The 23814-nt window shown below is 45.4% G+C and overlaps 1 protein-coding gene across 2 annotated transcripts in view; it reads left to right on the top strand.

The window, feature by feature from the left end:
- Positions 1 to 23273, top strand: part of HTT (huntingtin) — a 1924961-nt gene extending 1901688 nt beyond the window's left edge. For both annotated transcript variants that reach the window (XM_078678546.1, XM_078678545.1), the window contains 2 exons: positions 1233 to 1393; positions 22231 to 23273. In XM_078678546.1, the coding sequence (XP_078534672.1) occupies positions 1233 to 1393; positions 22231 to 22444 (375 nt within the window). In that variant the 3' untranslated portion in view covers positions 22445 to 23273. The remainder of the gene's footprint in view (positions 1 to 1232; positions 1394 to 22230) is intronic.
- Positions 23274 to 23814: the final 541 nt, after the last annotated feature.

Raw genomic sequence — 23814 nt, 5'->3', positions numbered from 1 at the left:
TAACTACTGTTTCTTACAGATATATCGTTACCGAAGGTAAGTAACTTGTTCTTCTACCACCTGGAGCCCTGGTCTTCCTCCTCCCTTGCAATGTGTGGTGACTGTTCCATGTATAGAGAATGGGTCCGCTACTTCCTTTTGCTGGCCACAAGCAATGATGACTCATACATAAATGGGTGTGGTGGTGCTGTGGCTCTTCACCTTGCCCTTCCCTTCCCTGCACTTTGCAATTCATTCCCGAATCAAGGGTTCACTCACTTGCCTCAGTAGTCAATGCTGCTGCTCACACTATGAGAATTAATGCCCCACAGAAATGACCAGCTCCTACATTAGTACCTGTGCTTAGCATGTTTGAAGGTAATTATGTTTTATTGGTTTAAAAAAAGTTACTGGTCAACAGGACAGGTGGAAAAAGTGACATAGTGTAATCATATATTTTTTTGAACCCTGGTGAAATAGTTTGTTTCTTTTTGTGCGACATTGCAGGTAGGACATTATCTCATAGAGTGTGATGGAGGTTTAATGAAAGTAATCAGCACAATGTTAACCCAGATCCCCTTTACAAAAAGTCTAAATACAAGCTGTACCTGCCATACATGGTCAGGCTAAACCTTGTGAGGGAATCCATTCATGTAAGATAGCTTCCTCATAATTACAATAATGTGGCAGCCATATTAGATAAGGTAGTCCTCTCACAAGCAAATGGGGCTTAGCAGTTTTAATGATTGCCACTTACTTTTTTGCTTGGTAGCTCTTGCCTGCCACAGCACACCTTGCAGTAGATTCTTGTATGCTTTCCTTTGGGTTCCTCATGAATTTGAATAATATTAGAGAAAATTAAGGCATATGTTGGCTCCTTGCCATGTTCTCCATTTCAGTGTCTGGCCAGTGGCTTTCTCTTCAGCTGCAATGAATCTGAATTTTTTTATAGTCACCACTGCAAAATGTAAACCTGAATAGTACTTTTTGGGCTAATCCAAATGAAAGACACTTAAAACAAACAATTGCTAAAGGGCCAGAACAAAAGCCTTTCTGTATAAGCTTTGTGTAATTACATGATCCCTATTGACAGCTAAAGTAGTCTGTAGCCAGACCTAAAATTACATATATTGCCAATACCTTCATTTTGTACAGACTGGTATTAAAATCCTTGCTTTTATACATTTCCTGTACAATGCCGAGGTCTTCAATTTTAACGTGTTTTAGTCACCCTTGCTGTATTTTTCTTCCAGGTTTTTCAGACTTTGCATACCACCGGACAGTCATCCATGGTTCGTGACTGGGTGATGTTGTCTCTCTCTAACTTTACTCAGCGAACCCCTGTAGCTATGGCAATGTGGAGTCTCTCCTGTTTCTTTGTTAGTGCATCTACCAGTGCATGGATTTCAGCTATGTATCCTTCACAGAAAAAGAAATGGTTTATGAAAATATAGCTACAAAAGTAACCAGTGATAATGTACTTTTGTCAATGCAGTTAGACCGTACTTCAGTGTGTTTTACTGAATTTTCAATAATAAATACTTAAGATTTTTAATTGTGATATATGCTTAGAACATGTTGCTATATAGACAACCCAGATTTTCATACCTCTCCCACCCCCTAGATTTATCTAATGGATACTTACTCCTGTATAGTTCTACTTTGAAAACATATCCCTAGGCCATTTGACTAAGCACCTGCACCAGACCACAAGAGGGTCCATACCAAGACTAGTGTTGAATAAACTAAGACTCTCACATAGCTCTGCAAGGTTTGCTTTCCCATCCACGGATGCCTGACCATAGTTTAGTGTACCAATGCTTGAATTCTAAAGTACTTGTAGTCCCACACAGCGCTACTCGATACATAGTTAATGTTGTATTGGTGATTTCTAGGTCACTAACAGTCCCTTACAAATGGTCATTTTAACACAATTTCGTTCTTTATAATATCAAACACAGTTACTGCACTAAGATAAATACACTTTATTTAAAAGTGGTTTATTTCAACAGTCTCATCCTGTTGCTTAGCACATGAAAAGTAACCACACAGATTATTATTAAAACAGCACTAATGCAGGTTACTAACAACAAAAATAATGTGATCATTTCTACCATTATTGAAATATCCTCTGGCAAACTAACATCTAAAGCCTATCTATAATGGCCTTTCCTATGACAGCATGGAGTATCTTAACTTGCATCTAGAGTTTGTTCAAAATGAACGCCCTACATACCTGTTTACAGCACGGTGCTGCAGTTATCAGTAGCTGGGAAAGAGTTTTCCCCTGGAGCGAAAATAAACATTATCAGCTGGCCCTAGTTCCTCTGCTCTCGGACTTGGCTCCGTTTTAGCTGTCAGCGTGTGACTGGATGCTGCGGCAGTATGGGAGACTGGCAATCTCAGCCAGGATCTTCTGACACTATCTTGTGTGCTAATCTGGGGCGAAGAACCTCTCTATCTACATTGTCACTTGAGGTGCCTTATACTGTTAATCACAGATCTTATCTGATATGGGGAATTTTTGAGGAATTTCTGACATAACGTGTGTGCATCAATATGCTAGTCTTAGACAAGTTAATATGAACAACTATAGTAAACACATGTCAATTCAGACTACATTGTTGGTTATTGTTGTTAGCTGACCTTGAAATATAGATAACAAGACGCTTGTCCCAGACTGATATCATATGAGGTGTCTTATCAATGTCAATGTCTGGATGACTTGACACCTTCACAGGTTCTTGGAAAGATAAAGACAGACAGCCTCTACGTCAAAGGAAGACATGTCGATGATCAGGCAGAAAATGGAGTCTGTAGACTCTCAAAATAGAGTACGGCCGTAGGATCTTTACATCAGTGAAAACAATTTCTTCTGCCTATTACCTTTCAGTAATTTTGAACTCTATGAGAAAGCAAGAAGGGAGAAATATAATAAACTCCCTTCTATAAATGATGCCCAGTGCCATTGGGGACTTTTTTCTCTTGACTTAATCTTTACCCAGGCTTTGTGATGGGAATTTCTACTTTTTCTCCCACCACTGACATGGAAGGAGCACACATCCATTGTTTCTCTAAAGACTGTGCATAACAATTGCTTAGTAGACACTCTTAGTCTGATAGAGAATGCCAACTGCAGATCCCTTACCTTAGAATTTTCCCCCGGTGTCAGACTGGATCTGGAAATTACTCCAGTATTGGAGCTTTCATAGATTCACATGCCTGAATCATTCCCGGTCGTCGAGAGGGGAGTCTCTGGTATATAACAAAGCTATGCTTAGTAGTAAAGCAAACTGAAAAAAGGCCTAGGTCCATTTTCCTTTTGCAACCCTTTACATTCGTTATGTAAAAAGGACCAAACTTTTCTCTGAACCAATCAGAGCCCCTCACCCTCTAGAACCCTCCTGAGAGAACCTTTTGCCCCTCAGATTTTCTACCGCACGTTGTGCTAGGGAGTCTCCTTTGAGCTCTGCTCAAACTCTTCAAATCATCTTACTTTGACTGGGATTTGAAGTTCTCTCATTTTCTAGTTTCTTCTTATTGAAGCTCCTTATTCCTCTATCATGACTGATAAAGAGAAGAAAGGATTATTTAGAGCTTGTGCCACCTGCTCTAAAAAAAGGCTTTATACAGATGACCCTCACAAAGACTGCATATACTGCCTCTATCCACACCATCAGGCAAAGGATTGCAAGGTATGTCAAACCTTTTCAAATAAAACCTTGAGGGATCATTAGGGAAGATTACTTCTTTGGCTCCAGAAGGTTGAAGCCAGAAAAGAGATCCTCTCAAGTGAGAGTGAGGAGGGGTTATCTTCGTCTAGGGGGGCACATACCTCAGGTGAGAGACCTGAGAAGGCCCCAAAAAATACCACTCCAGGGTCTTCAGGGCGCAGTCCCTCAAAATCTCCTTCAGGCAAAACTAAGGAGAAGAAGGGTTCTGCTTCTGAGGTGAAACAGGGGAAGAAAACTGCCTCAGAACCTTCAAAATCTCCTCCAAGGGTCAAAATTACCATCAAAAAGACTTCCTCTACACCGTCTGAGGAGAAAGTGAAAGGATCTACACCGTCGACAGGGACGTCGACGAGGAAGATGACATCGTCGACGACGAAAACACCATCATCGTCGACGAAACATGAGGTAAAGACTGTTGCTAAGACGCCGTCGACACTTTCACCGTCGACGGCAGTATCGATGACGGGTTCATCGTCAACGGCGGCGTCAACGACTATGGCTACATCAACATCGTCGACGGGACCGTCGACGACAGTGACAACGAAGGGAGCGTCGACGAGGACTACGTAGACGGTAACTACAACGTTGACGATAGCGTCGACGATGATAATATTGTCGGCGACGGGAATCTCGGCGACGGGCTCGTCCACGAGAGAAAAGACCTTGGAAAAGAGGTTTTCATCCTGTAAAAGACAATAACGCCAGAAATTACGTCTCCAAGCAAGGTGTCTCCATTAGTGCCTTCTCACCTTCTGGAAGAGGAGGACTCAGAGGACGAACAGGAAGGTGGTCCTTTTGTATATGCGAGTAGTCCTAAGCAATTAAGAGTGAAATATCAGGAAGATTCGGAGGAAGAATATGGGGAGTTTCACCATCATCCCCAAGAACAGCAGCAATTCCACCAAGAGCATCATGAGGAGATGACTAGTGTGCCATTATCTTTACTGAAAGATCTACAGAGCATGTTGGAGGATTATAGAAGAAGGTATCCAGTGCCTCAAACCTCTCAGGAAATTCCTGAGGTTATGTCTCGACCTCGCTCTGTACCGGGTACACCAGTACGCAGAATGGAGATCTTGCCGGAGTCCATTCCTAGGTCTCCACCACCAAGATCTCAACGTGATCCAGATACCTTGGACGATGACCATGAAGATGGAGAGATTGCAGAACCTAGTAGAGAATGGGACGACTATCTTATTCCTTCTCCTTCAACTCCTACTCCGAAACCGGTGGACTCATCACCAGAGGACATTGGTGGTTTTCATAACCTAATGGAAAGAGTCACTAAAAGATTCGCACTTACCATGATGGAGGATAAGGCAGAATGTTTCTTGTATGACTTTAAGGAACCCTATCGAAGATCTGATCGTTCCTTACCTATTGTTAGTCATATTTGGGAAGAAGGCTTGAAGGTTATGGAGACGCCGGCTACAGTGACTCCGGTTCTAGCCAGGCTAGATAAGAAATATAAAACGCCTCCAGCGTGTCTTTTGGGTCATACAAAACCGGATTCAGTGATTACGCAGGCAGCGCAGCAGAAATCGAGAAATCCGTCAGCTCCAATTACAACACCACCAGACAGAGGGGGTAGGAGGCTGGACAACGCAGGAAAGAGGTTTTCCTTAATGTCTCCCCTGCTGGTGAAAGCTGCAAATGCCCTCGCTATTCTAGGAAGATACGACAGGTAAATGTGGTGTGACCTGTCGCCTTATATTGACCGGGTGCCGGAGCCAGAGAAACAAGAGGCCAGAAAAATTCTTCTGGAGGGTGAGAGGACATCGGCGGAAGTCATAGACTGCACTGTGGAGTGGATATAGCGACCACGGCATTTAGGTCTCTGGGAGGAGCGGCAGTTCTGCGCAGACCAGGATGGCTACGAGTGACGGCTTTTAGGCCTGAAATGCAAAATAATATCTTAGACCTTCCCTTCAATGGTGAAGATTAATTCGGTAAACATATTGATGACACACTACAGAGTATCAAGAAGGATACGCATACTGCGAAAGCATTGGGAACTCTACAATACAGAAAGGTTCCTTTTCGAGGCTCTAGAGGTTGAGGACAATCTTCTTATAGAGGAGGATATCAGCAGGGGAGATATTCCTCTTACTCTGCTTAATCCAAGCCCTACCGCCAGCAGTATTCTCAGCGTCAATCAGGAGGTTATACAAAATCGACTCCGAGAGGCAAAGGAGGTCGTCAGGGGAAGGACAACACCCGACGACAATGATAACCTTTAATCTCCGGCTACATCAACGCCTCTAAGATCAAGTGCTCCCCTGGGTGGAAAGATTTCTCATTATTTTCAACATTGGCAAAAAATAACAACGGACCAATGGGTCCTCAACATTATTCGATTCGGCCACACTCTAGAATTTCTACAGACGCCTCATTGTACTCCACCGGTGCATCAAAAGGTCAATCATCTGCATCAACTCCAGAAGAGATTCGGACAATGCTCCGAAAGGGAGCAATAGAACCGGTACCAAATTCCCAAAAAGGAAAGGGATTTTACTCCCGATTTTTTCTGATCAAGAAAAACATCCTCCAGTGGCCTCCTATTCTGGATCTCAGATCCCTAAACATCTATCTCAAACAGCAATCTTTCAGGATGGTGTCTCTTCAGGACATCCTTCTACTGTTGAACCCAGGGGATCATATGACCACTTTAGATCTGCAGGATGCGTATTTTCATGTCCCTATTCATCCTTCACGCAGAGACAGTACCTTTGATTCATGGTAGCCGGAGAGCATTATCAATTCAAGGTACTGCCATTCGGCCTAAAGTCAGCACCTCGAGTATTCACAAAATGCCTGGCTCCAGTGGCGGCGGTGTTAAGGAAGCAAAAACATCAAATATTTCCTTACCTCGACGACTGGTTAGTCAAAGCACCATCGGAAACACAGGCCAGGGCGTCAACACTGGCCTGCTTAGACTTATTTGCCAAACTGGGTTTGACTCTGCACGAGGGAAAATCAACCCTTCAACCGACAAAACTGATCACGTTTCTGGGAGCAATACTGGATACGGAAAGAAACAAGGCATTTCCCTCCAAAGAAAGGCAACTGAGGATCGTGTCTCTCTTCCAAGACTTTATAAAAAGAAAGTATCTTTCAGTACGCAAGTACAAGTCATTACTGGGCATGATGTCATCTTGTATTCCCCTCGTGCCTCACTGCAGGTTAAGGATCCGCCCGTTGCAAGAACAGATCGATCTTCTGTGGCGTCAAGTGGAGGGATCCTTCGAAGACACAATCCAAGTGACACCAGTCATGGTCCAAGCAGCGACATGGTGGACGCAAAAAGAAAATGTCTCTCAGGGTCTGTCATTTCTTTCAAAACCAGCTCCATTGGTAGTGACTACAGATGCGTCCCTGGAAGGATGGGGAGCTTTTCTTCAAGACCTTCAAGTCAGCGGTCGTTGGAGATTGCACGAGCAGCAATTACACATAAATCTGCTAGAACTCAGGGCAATCCGCCTCGCATTGCAAGCTTTCCTACCAAGAATAAGGCGCTCGCCGGTGTTGATAAGAACGGACAACACAACGGCAATGCACTACTTAAACAAGCGAGGAGGACCAAGATCACTCTCCCTGTCTCAGGAGGCCCAGAGAATATGGGAATGGGCGCTACAGCAGGGTATATCCTTGACAGCAGAACATCTCCCGGGAGATCTGAACATCATAGTGGATACTCTCAGCAGGCTCAAATCATCCTGCCACGAGTGGGAGCTGGATCAGGGGATCCTGGAGAGCATTTTTCGAAGATTTGGAACACCAACAGTAGACCTCTTCGCCACAAGACAGACAGGAAATGCCGGTTCTTCGCAAGATGGCTTCTCCAGAAGGGGTCTTGGGGGAATGCGTTTTCGATGGCATGGTCCATCGTCTTTGCTTACGTTTTTCCTCCAATTCCTCTCCTGCCCCGAGTTCTTGTGAAGATCAAGAAAGAACCGTGCAGGCTAATCCTGATAGCCCCGTGGTGGCCCAGACAACACTGGTTCACAGAACTCCTGCTGCTGTCGGAGGATCGTCCAGTTCATTTCCGACCGATTCCATAGCTTCTGACAATGTCCTGGGGACAAGTGCTCCATCCGGACCCGAAATCCTTGCGCTTAGCGGCCTTTCTCCTGAACATTGTGAATTTCAACATCTGAAAATCTCACAGGAATGTAAGAGAATCCTCTCCAAGGCTAGGGCGGATAGTACCAACAAAACCTAAAGAATGAAATGGAAGAGATTTTGTCTATTGTGTCAGAGAAATAACATTTACCCTCTAACTGCGGCACCTCATGAAATTATTCCATACATCTTACTTCTAGCGGGGTCAGGATTGGCTCACGCTTCTGTTAAGGTGCATTTAGCTGCATTATCCCGCTACAGGAGGTCTTTCTCGGGTCCATCCTTGTGGTCTGCAAGGATCATCAAACAGTTTATGAAAGGGCTATTCAGAGTTTTTCCTCCAATAAAACTGAAGAACCGGGTCTTATTCAGAACCGGCGGTGCCAGGGACACACCCGATGTCTTCGGATTCACCTGTCTTGGCAAACAGAGACACAGAATACTTCTAGGTGGCGTCAGAGATCAAATTTATTAGCTGCAGCTAGTAACAGTGAACCAAGCAATACAACACGGTGTATAACTCAGGAACCTGCTCAATTTTAGTAGAGCAAGACATTTTGTTTTATGGACAATTTCAACCCATTACAAATGCACACCCATTGCGGCAAATTCTGACCAATAGAAACACATTTCTATACATTATCACATTCCAAAAAGCTCACTTTATATTGTACCAACCCACAAGTTAATTATTAGGACTTTCCCAAATTCGATTACCAAAAGCCGGACAAACCCATGATTGAAAGCACTACCCATGTAATGAAAAGACATAAAGGAAAGAGCAATTCAAATATAATATAGGATAAAATATGTGCAAGGAACTAAAGACTAACGATATCCTGAACAATGATTGGATTTCCAGATTACTATCCGCTAACTAAACTAGTTTCGTAGAGGGGTCCGTTACAGGTGAAGGGGTCAGCATCTTGCAAGTCGAAAAGGCCCACGTTAATATGTACATGAACAACGAGGCCCATGCAACTTCGTTCGTTCGTTTACTACCACGGCCTACGTGAGGGCAACACAAAATGGCGTCTCAAACAACGCAAAACAAAATGGAGTCCTGTCCCGAAAACCACGGAACCTCAAAACCACCACCACCGCTTTGGCGTTTAAATATAGTGCTATCTCAGCTAATGAAACAACCCTTGGAACCTATACATAGAGCAGATTTGAAATTCCTATCATGGAAGGTGGCGCTTCTCATCGCCTTGACATCAGCAAGATGGGTAGGAGAACTACAGGCTCTCACGATTCAAGCTCCTTTTTTGTAGTTTCAAGAAGACAGGATGATTCTTAAAACTAACCCAAAGTTCATTCCTAAAGGGCCAACTGGCTTTCACTTAAATGAACCGTTCGTATTGAAACGCTTCTTTCCTCAACCAGTGACAACGGCAGAAAGAGTACTGCATTCACTGGATGTTCAGCGATGTCTCAAATTCTATTTGCAGGAAACTAGAACTTTTCGTAAGTCCTCACAGCTCTTCGCCGCTTATAGCGCACCCAGGAATGGTTTCCCTTTATCAAAACGAGGGATTGCCAGATGGATTTCCCGTGCGATTGTCTACTGTCACCAAGCGGCTGGAAAACCTCTGAATGCACGGGTTCGTGCTCACTCAATGAGGGCAGTGTCCACATCCACTGCGTTGTTTGCAGGAGTGCCGATCCAGGACATATGCAGAGCAGCAACCTGGACATCCACGCATACCTTCACCAGGCACTACTGCTTGGAAACGATAGCTGAGACAGATGTGGCGGTGGGAGAAGCAGTTCTGAGAAATATCATCCATTGACGGTGAGCCTCTACATCCCTCCCTCCTTTATTTTTGCTCACAAATGCACATTTATATTACTTACTGTGTATAAGATTATTCATACTGTTTTGCATGATGTAAGAATGCAGAAGACAAATGTGCTCTGTTATATCACTGCTCGCTATTCTGATTCAGGCATGTGAATCTATGAAAGCTCCAATACTGGAGTAAGAAAACATGTTACTTGCCTGTAACTGTAGTTCTCCAGTATTGTAAGCTTTCATAGATTCACATGCAACCCACCCTCCTCCCCTGAGACTCACCTTGGATTTGGCACAGAAAGTGTTTTATGCACAAGTGCGCGAAAATCTGAGGGGCAAAAGGTTCTCTCAGGAGGGTTCTAGAGGGTGAGGGGCTCTGATTGGTTCAGAGAAAAGTTTGGTCCTTTTTACATAACGAATGTAATGGGTTGCAAAAGGAAAATGGACCTAGGCCTTTTTTCAGTTTGCTTTACTACTAAGCATAGCTTTGTTATATACCGGAGACTCCCCTCTCGACGACCGGGAATGATTCAGGCATGTGAATCTATGAAAGCTTCCAATACTGGAGAACTACAGTTACAGGTAAGTAACTTGTTTTCTTCTTGAGCAGTGCCCCTCTGCCCCGATAGATGACGTTGTTCACGTTGACAGCATCTGTGCCGGAAGTGACATGCGCCTTGCCTATGGTAGCGCCACTCCAGGGCACTGACTTCAGTTATTTTCTTTCCACGCAGTCAGCGAAGATCCGGAGAGAGCTACCCCCAGTCAAATGTGGACTGACTTTTTTCAACATTTTGTCCAACTTATTTTTGAGATTTTTTTCTCCTAGTATGCTAGGGATGTCCTCTATAAAACAGTGGGTTTCTAACCCTGTGGTGCCTGTCAGAGGCGTTGTGGTCCTCAACCTTACGCTGTCCTAACATCTTTACAGAGGTGCTTCAGCCCAGAGTCACCACAATGAATTTCTCCCCCCATTCAGTCTGGCTCCTAGATATGCCCTGCTTGGTCCAAATTCTGCACAGGAGCCCCTGTGCACAGGACAATTGCCTGCCGCCATTGTTCTGCTCCTGAGTACCCTAGTTTCCTCACCCAGCATCCCACAGAGAGAGATTGATGATCCAAGCATCCACCCTGGCGCATTCCCTACCACTCCACCAGATAAGGAATCTAAAAGGCTGGACGCCTTTGGTAAGCAGATATTCTCTTCTGCCAACCTAGCACAGAGGTCGATGAACACTGCGTGTCTTTTGGGCCGATACACCTACACAGTGTAGGATGTGTTTGCGCAAGTGCTGCCCATGGTCCCGGAGGAGTTCCAAGCCATACACCCAAGCCATTGTTGACGGGCAAGATGCAGCAAAGTTATGGGCTGGACATGATCGACTTTCTAGGCAGAGTAATTGCTTCATCAATGAGACTCCGGCACCATCCCTGGTTGAAAACCAATGGCTTCTCAGGGATGTCCACGCTTCCCTCTTAGGCATGCTCTTTGATAGCTTATGCCTCCCAGGTGAAAAGGCAGACTCAGCGCTGGAGTGCTTTAAAGACAGCAGGCCTATGGCCAGATCTTTGGGCTTATCATGTCTCCCCACCAACCAGAGTCTGCCGTGGCTGTGGAAGGGGCTACCAGCTGCATTGTTTTCTGCAAAGCCACCAATGCCAGCAGGCATCCCAGCCTTTTCGTGGCCACAGATGCGGTTCCTGCAGACCATGTGAGGCCATAAGCCAGAGATCGTGCCAGTCCACCTCCTACCCCTTAACAACCGCAGCCCAGAAGCCCCTTTAGTTTGCCCTCATACCAGCACAGGGAGGCAGGATCCACCATCACCTGTCCTACTGACAGTCCATAGCATTGGATAATTGGCTTCTTCAAATCATCCAGAGGGGTTACTCATCCCCTTGCTGTAACCCCCTGACCACTCCCCCCTACAACCCATGTCACCTTCAAGTACTGGCTGATGGAGGACTATCTCTCCCTGGTCCATCATGAATCTGTCAACTGCCACCGCTCACTCTCCATGCATGAAGGTGGAGGGTGCCCAGGTTTGGGTGCAAGACCCTGCCCAGCTTCTTCAGCAGAAAATCCTCTCAAAGAGTCTTCTGAGGAATGTAGCACCCTCTAATATCTCCTTTAGCCCAAAGAGCCAGTACTTCCTGACAGAGCAGGTAGAGATGGTCCTCCATCAGCTGTTACTGGCTCTTTTGGCCAAAAGAGCCATCAGGAGGATGCCAGCATCATGAGTAGGTCGGGGTCGCTATACCCGTTGCTTTCAGTGATTCTAGATCCGCACCTGCTCAGCTTCTTTCTGAAGACGGAGAAGTACAAGATAGTCCTGTTAGCTCAGTTACTGGGCGCCCTCGACCCAGGAGACCGGTAGAGCTGGACTTGCAGGACGTCTATTTCAACATCCCCATCCTGGCTTTCCAAAGGTGTTACCTGTGGTTCATGGTAGGCCACAAGCATTTTCAGTTAGCTGTGCCCCCCTTTGGTTTCATCAGCAGCCCACAGGTTTTCACCAAGGTGATGGTGGTGCGTGCAGCACATCTGCAGAGGTTAGGAGTTCAGTCTTCTCCTACATTGATGATTGGTTGTTCAAGACGGGCTGCCTACGGTCAGTTGTCTCTCACCTCCAGACTTCTGTGGGCCTCCTGCACTCACTGGGGTTCACTATCAATGTGTCGAAATCACACCTGACTCCCTTAGACGCATCCTTTCGTTGGAGCTGTTCTGGACAGAGTACAGTTTGGGGCCTAACCTCCCAAATGGCGAGTCCAGGATATTCAGGCTGTGATTCCAATTTTTCAACCTCTGTCCTGAATTTCGATGAGACGGGCTTTGAGGCTGCTGGGACTCATTGTAGGAGAGTGGGGTCTCCAATCCTATGGTCACCCCAGATTTTTGCTTTTTGCTTCACTGGTTTACGACTTTCCCTGGCTGTGGGCCTGCTAATCAGACCCACAGCCTAGCTGTTCTCTCTCTAAATTGACAACCATGTACTTTAGGTGCATTTACCAATTGGTACTGGGCCACCTTACCAGTCCCTGTACCCAGGGCATAGGTGTACCCAGGGCCTACCAGGGGCTGAAGCATGTATTATGCCACCCCTGGCTGGCCATCTAAAACTGACACAACTGGCTGCACGACAGCTGGGGCAAGGTGGTGTAATCACCCTTTGCTGTAGATATAGTATACCTATATCTAACCGTAAAATGGACACATATATTCCTATCAGTCACTCCTATGGAAGGCCTTATCAATCCTGAAGGCAGAGTGCTTGGAATTATGTGAGATGGTGCTCTGGCATGAGCTGAGCCCGTTTGCAGCTTGCGGAACCAAGTCCTAATAGCTGTTCCATGATAACGCTCTACCATATACTCATAAGTGCATTATCAACCTCGCGGTTAAATGCTAACTCTGGTATAACATTATCAAAACATGTCGAGTAAGGTGTCATACGATTTGAAATACTACCCCCTCGCCAATTCTGGCGACGGGGGTAGCATTCCACCCTTCTAGAGGGACACGACATGTATGTAACTGTGAACCCCGGTTAAAGTTAACTCGAAGCCTCAGCATCACAAAATGGACGCTGCCACCACAGACACAAGTCTGACCTCCTACTGCTGGAAGTCCTTCCAGCGAGGACGGCTTGGACAAAGGGTTTTCTGCCTGGGGAGGTGCTAGCACCACCCCAGACAGGATTTTGTGTATTGGGGAGGATAGGCCTGAAAGGAATGAGACATGCCTGGGGCACACAAGGTGCCCTGTGCATACACCGGTTCAAACCAGTTGCTGGGGCATCCCTGCCCCAGCTCTGGCGGGAAACCGGACAAAGGATATGGTGTGTAGCCACCCCCCTTCCTGGTCCCACCCAGGGGAGGGACCTAGTCAGTAGTGCAGCCCCCTTTAGGAGAATAAAGGTAGGAGCTGGTCACATTCCAAATTAGATTATCCTGAACTATTCAACAAGAAGAAACTCTGGCCTTCGACGTTCTGCTCCACAGAAGACTGAAGAATCTCCCTTGTGGGCAAGGAGTGTCCACCCTGCAACTGCAGGCACCATCAAGCGTCCAGCGGCTTCACTTTGTCGTCTTCCCTCGAGGATCCAGACTTCAGAGCCCGACGACACCTGGATTCCCAGACCTCTCCGACCTCAACTCACATCTACAGCAAAGCTGAGACCCGTGGGTGCAACGAGACACGTGGGACCGGCCATCGTGAACGAACCTGCACTTCGCTTCCAGCACGACTCCCGAGGTAAACTCGACCAAGTGCTTTGGGGACTGAGAAGCCCCAGCCCCGAGCAGCCCCTGCACCGAAGATCAGCCCTCCAGCATCCACGAGATCTGCATGGGGCCCTTCTGCTTGTTTGTTGCTCGACGCGTTGTCTGGTCACTTGCCGGCTGGCTAGTGACCTCCTAGACGACGAACCTTTGAATCTTTGCTGCTGGTCTGGTTGCTCCAGACTGGCCCTTGCTCCCTTCCAAAAGAGGGGCACCCCGGACTCTCCTAGTCCGCACCAGACGCTTTCTCCGCTCACCGCGTGGGTTGCCTTTGCCAAGGCCTGTTGACGCCGATTCCGGATCCAACACCGCCGACAGCGAGAGCCTGCGTGGGACAGCTCGTGCCTCCATCCTGGTCATCGAAGACACCTTCTGGTCCACGTGGCTGCAGAGTCAAGCGTCCACTCTTCACCTGATCGCGACGACAGCACCTGGTTCCACACCGGTCACTGGCTAGTGACTTTGAACACTGTCCCCTCTGCTTTCAGGTCTTCTTCTTCACCGATCCACCCTTGGATCGCACCGGACATCTTTCTCCTGGTCGCCTGCAGCATCTTTTCTTTCAGGCTCCATTGACTTCAACGCGAGAACCCGACACACTTTGGCACCTATGCACCCGCAGCCCGTGGGTGAGGTAACGAGAGCATTTCGGTGCTCAAGGGTAGTCTAACTGTCCTAGTGTCCAATTCCACAGTCGTTGTTGTCCTAACTAGTCAGGATTGTCCGTACTCACCTTTAACTTGAACTGTACTGTCCATAGACGTTGTTACGCATCTCGCGTGTGAGTTCACACTCTGCACACGCGTTCCGTGGGCCTCCTATTACTTACCTGAAGTTAGTGTAGCGTGGTCCCATCGATCCTACAGCCTCGGGCAGCTCCATTCCTTTTATCGACTCACATTCCACTTACTTAGTATATGGTTTGTCGTGCCCCTAGGGCACCATTGTAATTTTGTGCAACTTGTAGTGTTTTTCGTAAGAGATTGTCATGTGCTTAGCCCTCTGACCTCATAAAGAGTTCAGAGGTGTTGTTATTAATAAATATACTGTTTATTTTCATAACAACCTGTGTGGTGTCCTTTCATCTGGTATTCAAGGGGTTATATTATGGTAAAACAGCTGGCTTCACTTGCCAAAAGAGTTTAGCCTAAGACTGCTTTGTCCATGCTAACATTAGGATAGCTGGTCTATAAGGTTGACTTACAACCAATCACCATAAGGGTTGTTTGGACTGATACAAGGTGATCACTAGAACTAGTGAGCATCATATATCAGGCCAACTTCTCACACTCATGGCCTCCTGCATCCTGCTGGTAACACATGCTCGGGGAGCATCCCTCTGGGAGAGGGAGCAATCAGAGGACTCTAGTCTCTGGCTGAGTCTCCGCTCCCTATCAACCTGCTGGAGCTGTGGGTGAAGCAACTGATGTTAAAAGTCTTTCTTCCTTTGATCAAGGGAAGGCTAGGTCAAGTGTTCAAGGACAGTACCACCACCATGTAGTACTGCAACTAACAGGGTGGGATAGGGTTGTCGGCCCTGTGTCAAGAGTGCTTCTGTCATTGGCCATAGCTAGAACAACAGACCATTTCTCTGGTGGTTCAACATCTGGCGGCCTCTCTGAATGCCAGAGCTGAATAACTCAGCTGTCGATTCCTAGCGGATCACGAATGGAGTCTTCATCCGGAGGTGATGCAAGATTGCTTTCGAGACTAGGTAGGATTTTGGTTAGATCAGTTCGCCACTGTAGGAAGCTGGCTCTGTATATACTATACCAAAGTAAGGTATAGTGTGCACTGAGTCCAGGGAGTACCCAGAGGTATAGTAGAGGCTAAATTAGACCCGTAATAACAGCTCTCTTTGTTGTAGTATGGGCGAACAGTTAGGTTTATCAAGTGGGTGTCTTAGGTATTTATTGTATTCACTCAATCAATAAAAAGGTATACTTATATTTTATTTTGTAGAACCAAGCAGTACTTGGCACAGGCAAGCAATAAATACTTTCAAATGCAAGGCTGTACACGGAAATGCAATTGTGAATTGTACTGGACTTGATTACAAGTAAAACAGTTCAAAATACAGTAAGATTACTTTTGATTACTCTTGGATTACTTGTCTATTACTTCAAGTACTTGAGGTGATATGCCGAGATATCATACACTGGTGATTGTCTCAGGTAAGTACGACAATTCTTAAGTTATAACATAGTTACTTTCTCTTCATACAAATTGGTAGGTCAACAGACAGTTTTTTAGGAACAAAACTAGTAACATTGGTTCCTATGGGAAAAGAGTGTTAATGGTTCTCAGGTAATTAAACCACTTACGGGTAGGAATTTTGGGGATTAGGACCAGGATTACCCTAGGTCCAGTTAGGCACTCAAGTTGCACCATCAGCGGCACTGTGTGCAGATTGTAGGGGCCTAATGTTAGTAAGTAGGGCTTAGGGGGCCTTCGGTCAGGGACTGCTTGAGAGCAGGTCAGCACTGCAGAGGCCAATAATCATCACAGGAGCTACACCACCCGCAGAAAAGGGGCGGCTAGGTGCAGAGTGCCAAGGCGACGTCGGGGACCCTGTGGATTTTAATGGAGATCTCCGGTTGGTAAAAAGAGGCTTCGAGCTCAGGGAGGGAGGCTTCCTGAAGGTGACCGCCGACTGAAGAGGTAAGTTAGGTTTTTAGGGGATGCCTGGGCAGTGTTGGTTGGGCCACCGAAGGCAGTGGGGCATTGGGTGCAGGGAGAAATATCAAACTTCTCCTCCCTCACTATGAAGAGAGAGCAACCATTGATTATTAGCTTATGGGGTATACCACCTAGTGTAGCATGCAGTTACTACCTTTGAGTAACTGTCCTAAGCTCAGTGGCATGGCCAAGAAGAGTACACACGACAAGCAAAGCCAAATGGGCAGCACTATTCTCTCTGGTGAGAAATCTCAAGCCCAGGAAATTATAGCCCAGAGCTTTAAAGCGGGGCTCTTCCATTTTTGAGTCTACTCCTACACATAAAACAAAATCAAAACTTGCACATTCCCTTTGTTTACCTCCCTTCCATGTGTATTTGGTGGACAATGTACTTCTGTACATCTGTTCACATTTCTGTCTCATACTAAAAACTGCTTATTCCTTCCTTCAGACTGGTGCAGTGCACCACTACAACTATAAGAGAGTCCTCAGTTTCAATGATTAGGGATGCTGTGTGTCATTAGAAGGCCCAGTTATTTTTAGGTTTATCTTGTATGACAGAAGCAATCAGTTACAAAACAGACCATTAATGGACAGTCTTCTGCATTAGGCTGTGTAAAATAGCTGACCAAGAAAGAACTCCATTTCATGTACCAGAACCAGTTGTTCAAGGGCACAGCTTCTTTATCTACATTGTTATGGGGGCGAGTGGAGCAGCAGGAATCCTTGACATTACACATGCAGTGACATGACCCTCAGATCAATGTAGGGACAAAGTCCTCACACTGCAAGGAAAGCTGTTAACCCCAATTCCATTTTGCTTTTCATGCCTTTTCTGTTTTCTCCCCCAGTGGACCTGGCATCTTCAGGCCATCTATAAATGTTTTGTGTTCTTCTCCCCCAGCAAGAGCATAAGGCACCCAACACTATACCACCTCCATCGATAATAGTATCTATGTTCTGTTCATTGAGCTATGGAGAGACTGACCTTTGACTGCAGCTGAATCAGTAGTGTAGAGGTGCAGATCTTACTACCAGTGAGAGTGGCTACAGAGCCCAGGCATTCAAAATCCACTCCGTTGTCCATAACCAGTGTTTGTCAGCTCCCCCTGTATGCAGTGTGGTGTGTTCTGTGCATGTTGTATTTTTTTTACACACTTGCTAATCTACATCTGGGGTGGGAATCTATGGCTAGATAGAGTTTCTACCTGATAAGGTGTTTCCGAAGGTAAGTAACTTGTTCATCAAAGCAATTTAACTCAACTGCAAACAAGCCTCAAAGTCCTCAAGAACAGTTCCTTTTACAGAAGAAGCAGTCCTCCAGCAGTTCCATCCACTTTATCAGTGTTGCAATGGATTCCTATGGAGTGGTCCTAATAAAAGGAATGAAGGATGCTGAAGATGCTCTAATGATGCTGCAAATGTTATGCATTCAGTAGGGGTCTTCCTGCAGGGATTGATAGTTGGTCAGGGGGACCTGGTTGCAGTGTGGACGCCTCATAATGTCCTTCCTGGTCTGGCCGAAGTCCAGTCGCCACTGGACTACCAGTCACCGGTGTTGCAATCACAGGCCAATCCTTCCTGGGTTGATAACTTGCCTTTTGAGGGTCCCAGCAACTCTAACAGCACTGTCAGGCTCTTTGAACTTGGGTGCAACTCTGTGCGTTGGGTCTTCATCGTCAGGACTGCAGAAGTAGCAGTTTAAAGACTTTGGGCTACAAACTTGCCCCAGCAGGCTTCTTCAGCTGTTGTGTCCCTGTGCCGCAAACAGGAGGCCAGTCAGCTGGCCCTTGGAGTTCTCTTGACTTGACTAGGCTCTGGTGACTGCATCTCCCTGAGCAGGACACAGCAGACACAGTCCCTCTCTTAGCTAGCCACCTGGTACAGCAGGTGCAGTCTTTGTCTGTGCAGCCTCTCTTTACAGTCCACTCGGTGCAGGAGGGCAGTCCTACTTTGGTCCTTCTTCCATGTCAGTCCAGATCTAAGGTCTGTTTGCCAAGAGTGCCCCCTTTACGCTCAGAAACTGTCCTCAGGGCAGGATGCAGTTGGTATACAATGGGCTTACAGGTTCCCACCTACCTGTTACCACTTCCTGTTAAGTGTGGCATCTGGCTATCCAAGGGATGCATCATTCTCCCCAACCCCATGATGGCAAGACCCCTCTCTCGGTGCCCAGACCTCACTAGCCCACCCATGGAGAGTTGCTACCTCAGAGCTACACGCCCCAGGGAAATCCAGTTTGGCAACCGGTTTCCCCTCTCTACTACCCGTGCCAGCCTGTCTGCCTAAACAGTGGGGCAGGCCTTCTCTCTAGTGTGATACATCTGCCCTTCAAAGACGATTTCTCCTTTGAAGCCAGCCTTTTGGAGCTAACTTCTATATGGCTTCCTGCAGAAGGGGAGGTAGGTGACACCTCGCTGGCCTGCAATCCCTCATTGTTCTCCATCCTGAGTCATTGGCCTGTCTCTCCAGGAGGGCAGAAATTGTCTCGTGGAACAGAGACCATGTGTGCCTGATAAGGCAGAGGAGTTTTAAAGGCAAGACAGTGGCAGCTTTGGTGAAGCTGCACACTACAACAAATTACATTAATTTAGACTTGTGGAACAAGTCGGGCTTAATGTAACAAGTTGTTTTATGCCTTGGAGTGCTCACTTTGGTTGCATAGTTCAGGAATTAGCACAGTTGAGGGGTCCGCGTGTAACCCTGTACTCGCCAGTTGGGCAACCAAGTGTTTTTACTGCTATGATCTCCCATATTACCCTTTCTAGACTCTTCACTTCGCTATTCCTCTTTGACTCAACCGAAACCTCATCTTACTACTATGATCTCCCTAATAGCCCTTTCAAGGCTCTTCCCTCCTCTATCCCTTCTTTATCCTATTCACAAATAAAACAGATTTACATATTCATCGCTCAAAATAACAATTTATATTTCCCTATACTAAGCCACCTCTAATCCTTTCGTTTCCAGAGTAGAGTGCTACTTGCAAAAAAGCTCTTTGCCTCCTCCGGGGTAGTAAGCTCTATATAAATAAAACGACATTACAGGCTTTATGAATACTTTCTCTGCAAAGGTATGGTGATGGCAACATGAGATGAAGCATCTGCGTCATGTTGTTCCCAACGGTCTGCTAGAGAATAAAGGAAAGACCAAAACAGTATTGAGAGCTTGGGCAACACTTTTCTCAGATATGTCCAGATTCCCCTGCTCATGATGCTTTTGTGCCTCGTGTACAAGTGACTAGAAATACAGGCTTAACTCATAAAATCTAAACTTTCTCTCTCTGCTTACACTCTTTTCGGCCATTTTGTGCTATACCCTCCCTTCTGGTAAGGAATATTTTCCATGCACTAGTTGACTGGAATTTTGAAATTGGTAAAAGCTAGCCCTCCTGAGCCAGGTTTTTGCATTGTGTGGTCTTTAAAAGAAAATTTACAGCACCCACTGGAAAATGCCTAGCCTGGACGGTGGGCTTTTCTGGTTCTTCTGTTACCGCAACAGCCCCCTGTGAAGATTGGCAGTAAGACCAGGACTCTTTGGAAGGCCTGTTGTTGTTTCCTATCTACAAGATATGCTACTTGGCTGCCAAGAGAGGTTGGAGAAACTGTCTTGACACTGAGGAAAGTCAAGGTTTAACTGACAGATAAGTAACTCAGAGTTATTCTGCAGTCTATCCGGTCATTTTCAAACTGAAGACATCAGTAACATAAGAGCTTAGAGAACATGTTAGGGCTATCAAAGTACTATCCTTGTTGGTGAGCCTGCACTGATTCAAGACCTGCCTGAATGGTGATGAAAGCCTACTTTACCCTGACCCAGTCCTTGAGGGGTGTCTCGTTGGCTGAAGCTGGCCATCATACTTCTGGAGTCATTTGGTCTACCTTACTATAACTTATAGCTGGAGGACATATTGGCATTTAAAAATCTGTTCTACTCCATACTTGCTTGGGATCGTTGGTCCGGTGGAATCCCCGCGTTCTGTGGGCATCCCAGCAATGTATTCCATCGATGACCAGCTATTTACGTCATTAAACCCCTGACAGATGAGGTACCTCCATAGAGTTCATTGTAAGCACAAAGGTTTCTGATTGTGCAGCTTCTCCTATAGTAGTATTTTATAGCTAAATCTATAGGTTGGAGTCAGCATTGCTGAGCTCCCAGCAGTTCTTGTGCTAACTTGAGGCAATCTGAAATGACCCATATCGTGTTTTATATATTATTTTGTGAATGAAGTTGTTTATGCCTATTATTTGAGTTTACAAACCAGATTGCACCTTTTATAGCACTTGGGATACTCTCCCACCCTTGAAGCAAAAGACGTGCATAAAAAAGAGTTTCATGTGTTTTTTTGTAGCACTATAGCGATTCAGCAAGGAATATTGGGCCAGAGGTAGGAATATTAAGACTTACAATTTCCAAATAACGATTTTCACTGAATTGCTGTTTGGTAATTGTTATTCTTAACGAATTAACTGCTAGATGCATCAACGTTCAATTTTTGCGAGTCCTTAATTGCGAAGTTTAAGGATTCGCATTTAGGGATTAGCAAAATCAGATGCATGTAGGATTTGCTAAAATATTAGCAATTCCTAAATATTCCTAATCTGCGACTCGCAAAGTGCGATTCGCAAATAAGGGCAGACATCTCATTGATTCCTCCCCATTCCTTCCTATGGGCCAAGAGGCCCATAGGAAGGAATGGGGAGGAATTCTCAATTTGCGATTAGCAATTAGCTAATCGCAATTTGAGAATGCAATCTCAAGGGTGACGGGTGTCCAAAGGACACCCTGTTGCACCCCTTAAATTGACCTGGACACTGGTATTGCGCACATACATGTCCCAAGGACATGTGTGTGTGTAACATACAACTTTGAAAGATGCACTTTAGTGCATTTTTCACAGTTTTCGCTATTTACCTTGAAGTTTGATTTCACGGTAAATAACGACCTTTATCAGCGAAATCGCTAGCTATTTTACATTCATGCATTGCATTTAAGGAATCTCAATTTGAGATTCCTTAAATGCAATCGAAAATAGCGATTTATGCATTTGGGATGATACATCCCAAATGCATAAATACCGGTCGCAGAAGGGCAGATTCTGAGAATCTGCCCCTTTGTGAACGGTATTTCACTTGATGCATCTAGCTGTTGACTTTAAGGCCCTGGTGTAAAAAGATTCCATGTAAGGAATCTTAAATTGTGACAAATAACAGTTCACAATTTGTGATTCCTTAAATGAAATGTTCAAAAATTGGTTTGTTAGAAGTAGTCGCAATCTGCACACAGACTTCTAACAAACCCATTGTATTTTGTGAACTGACCTGTCTTAATAGTTTGGTTCTCAAAATATCAATTTGTAGTGGGTCGCAAATTGCGACCTACTAGAATTACCTACAGTGACAGGCAAGGTGGCCTGCTGAAGTCAGCAGACCATCATAAAGGCATGCATGGGAAAGACGTGGTCGTGGTTCAGATCGTGTTGTCTAGGCACGCGTGGTTATATCTTACAACCATCTAAAGTATCCCTCCCTCAGTTTATTCCTAGACCTTCTATAATGAACAACAGTACCTGAATACATTCGCAAATATTTACATTTGATTGTACATGTTAATCTTCCTTAACTCTTGCCGCAGTTTTCCACACATCATCAGCAGAATGGGTAAATCTGAGCAGGTGGACATTAACCTTTTCTGCCTGGTGGCAATAGACTTTTACAAACACCAGATAGACGAGGAACTGGACCGGCGCTCTTTCCAGTCAGTGTTTGAAGTGGTGGCCTCTCCAGGAAGTCCCTACCACCGGCTGCTCACCTGTCTGCAGAATGTCCACCAGACCACGGCATTCTAAGCCCCGAAGGATTTGTATATTTAAGAAGACAAACATGTAATCCTGGTACAAACATTGGAATTGTGTCATCTCACCTGGGTTGTGCTTTTTTTGCAGTGAATGTAAATTTGTCAGTTTTTAAACTTTTTCCATGCTTGTTTGTATAGAGTGGGAACACAAACTTTGGAATATGTTGAAACCCTCTGTAGGTATAATGTGATTAGAGCGCGCAGCTAGCCTGCAGCTAACAATGTATTCATGCATACAAATAAGGAGTACAGCCTGGGACTAGCCCTCACTAGACTTACAAATCACCCACAACTATTTTATTAACTATCTACAACGCCTGAAAGTAAAAGATATAATATATTGTGTATATATGTTTTTCTACCTAATTTCCAATGAAGAGTCATCAAGATGCATCTGCTTTCAAAACAATGGCAGAAATATGAAATGAAAGCCATTCCAGGTGATCAGTGGCAGTCATTCAGATTTATGTTCTATCCAGTGGCAGAGATATGCGTTTAAGATGTGTTTGTCAGTGGGGCACAGGCAGAAGAAGAAAAAAAGGCAATATTGTGTTTAAGGAGCAGATTATCCAGTATGTAATCCTCCTATTGGATGTCATATTGTCTATGGAGTATGTGTAGGGGTGTGGGACTTGTACTGTGGTGCACTTGCACAGCCACAGTTTTCTTTGATGCTCAGGATTTAGGATTTGAGTATATATGTAAACGAGGAACATTCAGTTTTATATTTCTACACCATGTAAAGTATGTAAAATTGTAAAACATGTGGTGCATGGAATGTACTGTAATTTAAAATTAACAAAGCCACTATGCTGACTGTCCTTACATTTGTGGTGGTGTTCTTTATTTGTCAGCGTGAGAGAAGCATACACATTTTAGTACACTTCATTTTTTCGTATTCTCTCAACATTTTGTTCATTAAAATGTGTATATGTCGTTGTGACTGTTAAAATATTGAGCACCGTTGTTACAATTAAGAGAGAGATTTCAGAGCGGTCATTTCCGGGTACAAAAACTAAATTGATGCAGAGCCCATAACAATACCTGTAGTTGTCTCATTAGCCTCATGGTTTCCTTCCTTCGTTGCCATTGTGCATGGTCACAACAGTCCCACGAAACACAAACCAGCAGTATTATGTCTGCCTTGCAATGTGCTGAAGAGCAAGGCACCTACACTCGACCTCCCACCTCTGCACTTCACAAATGGTTGGTACATTATTGCCACAGTTTTTTTTTCTAAAAGTTGTGCTTCTTTGTATGCTGTTGTCCTTCTTTTCTTCTTTCAGACAGAAGCAATGTTAATGGCCTGGGTGGGGCATTTATGGGCCTGGAGTCTGATGTTCGGAGTCGACAACAGCATGG

This window comes from Lissotriton helveticus, chromosome 2_2 (assembly GCF_964261635.1).
Source record: "Lissotriton helveticus chromosome 2_2, aLisHel1.1, whole genome shotgun sequence".
Classification (NCBI taxonomy): domain Eukaryota; kingdom Metazoa; phylum Chordata; class Amphibia; order Caudata; family Salamandridae; genus Lissotriton; species Lissotriton helveticus.
The sequence above is the reverse complement of the archived record's forward strand: the minus strand, read 5'-3'. Positions and strand labels throughout refer to the sequence as shown.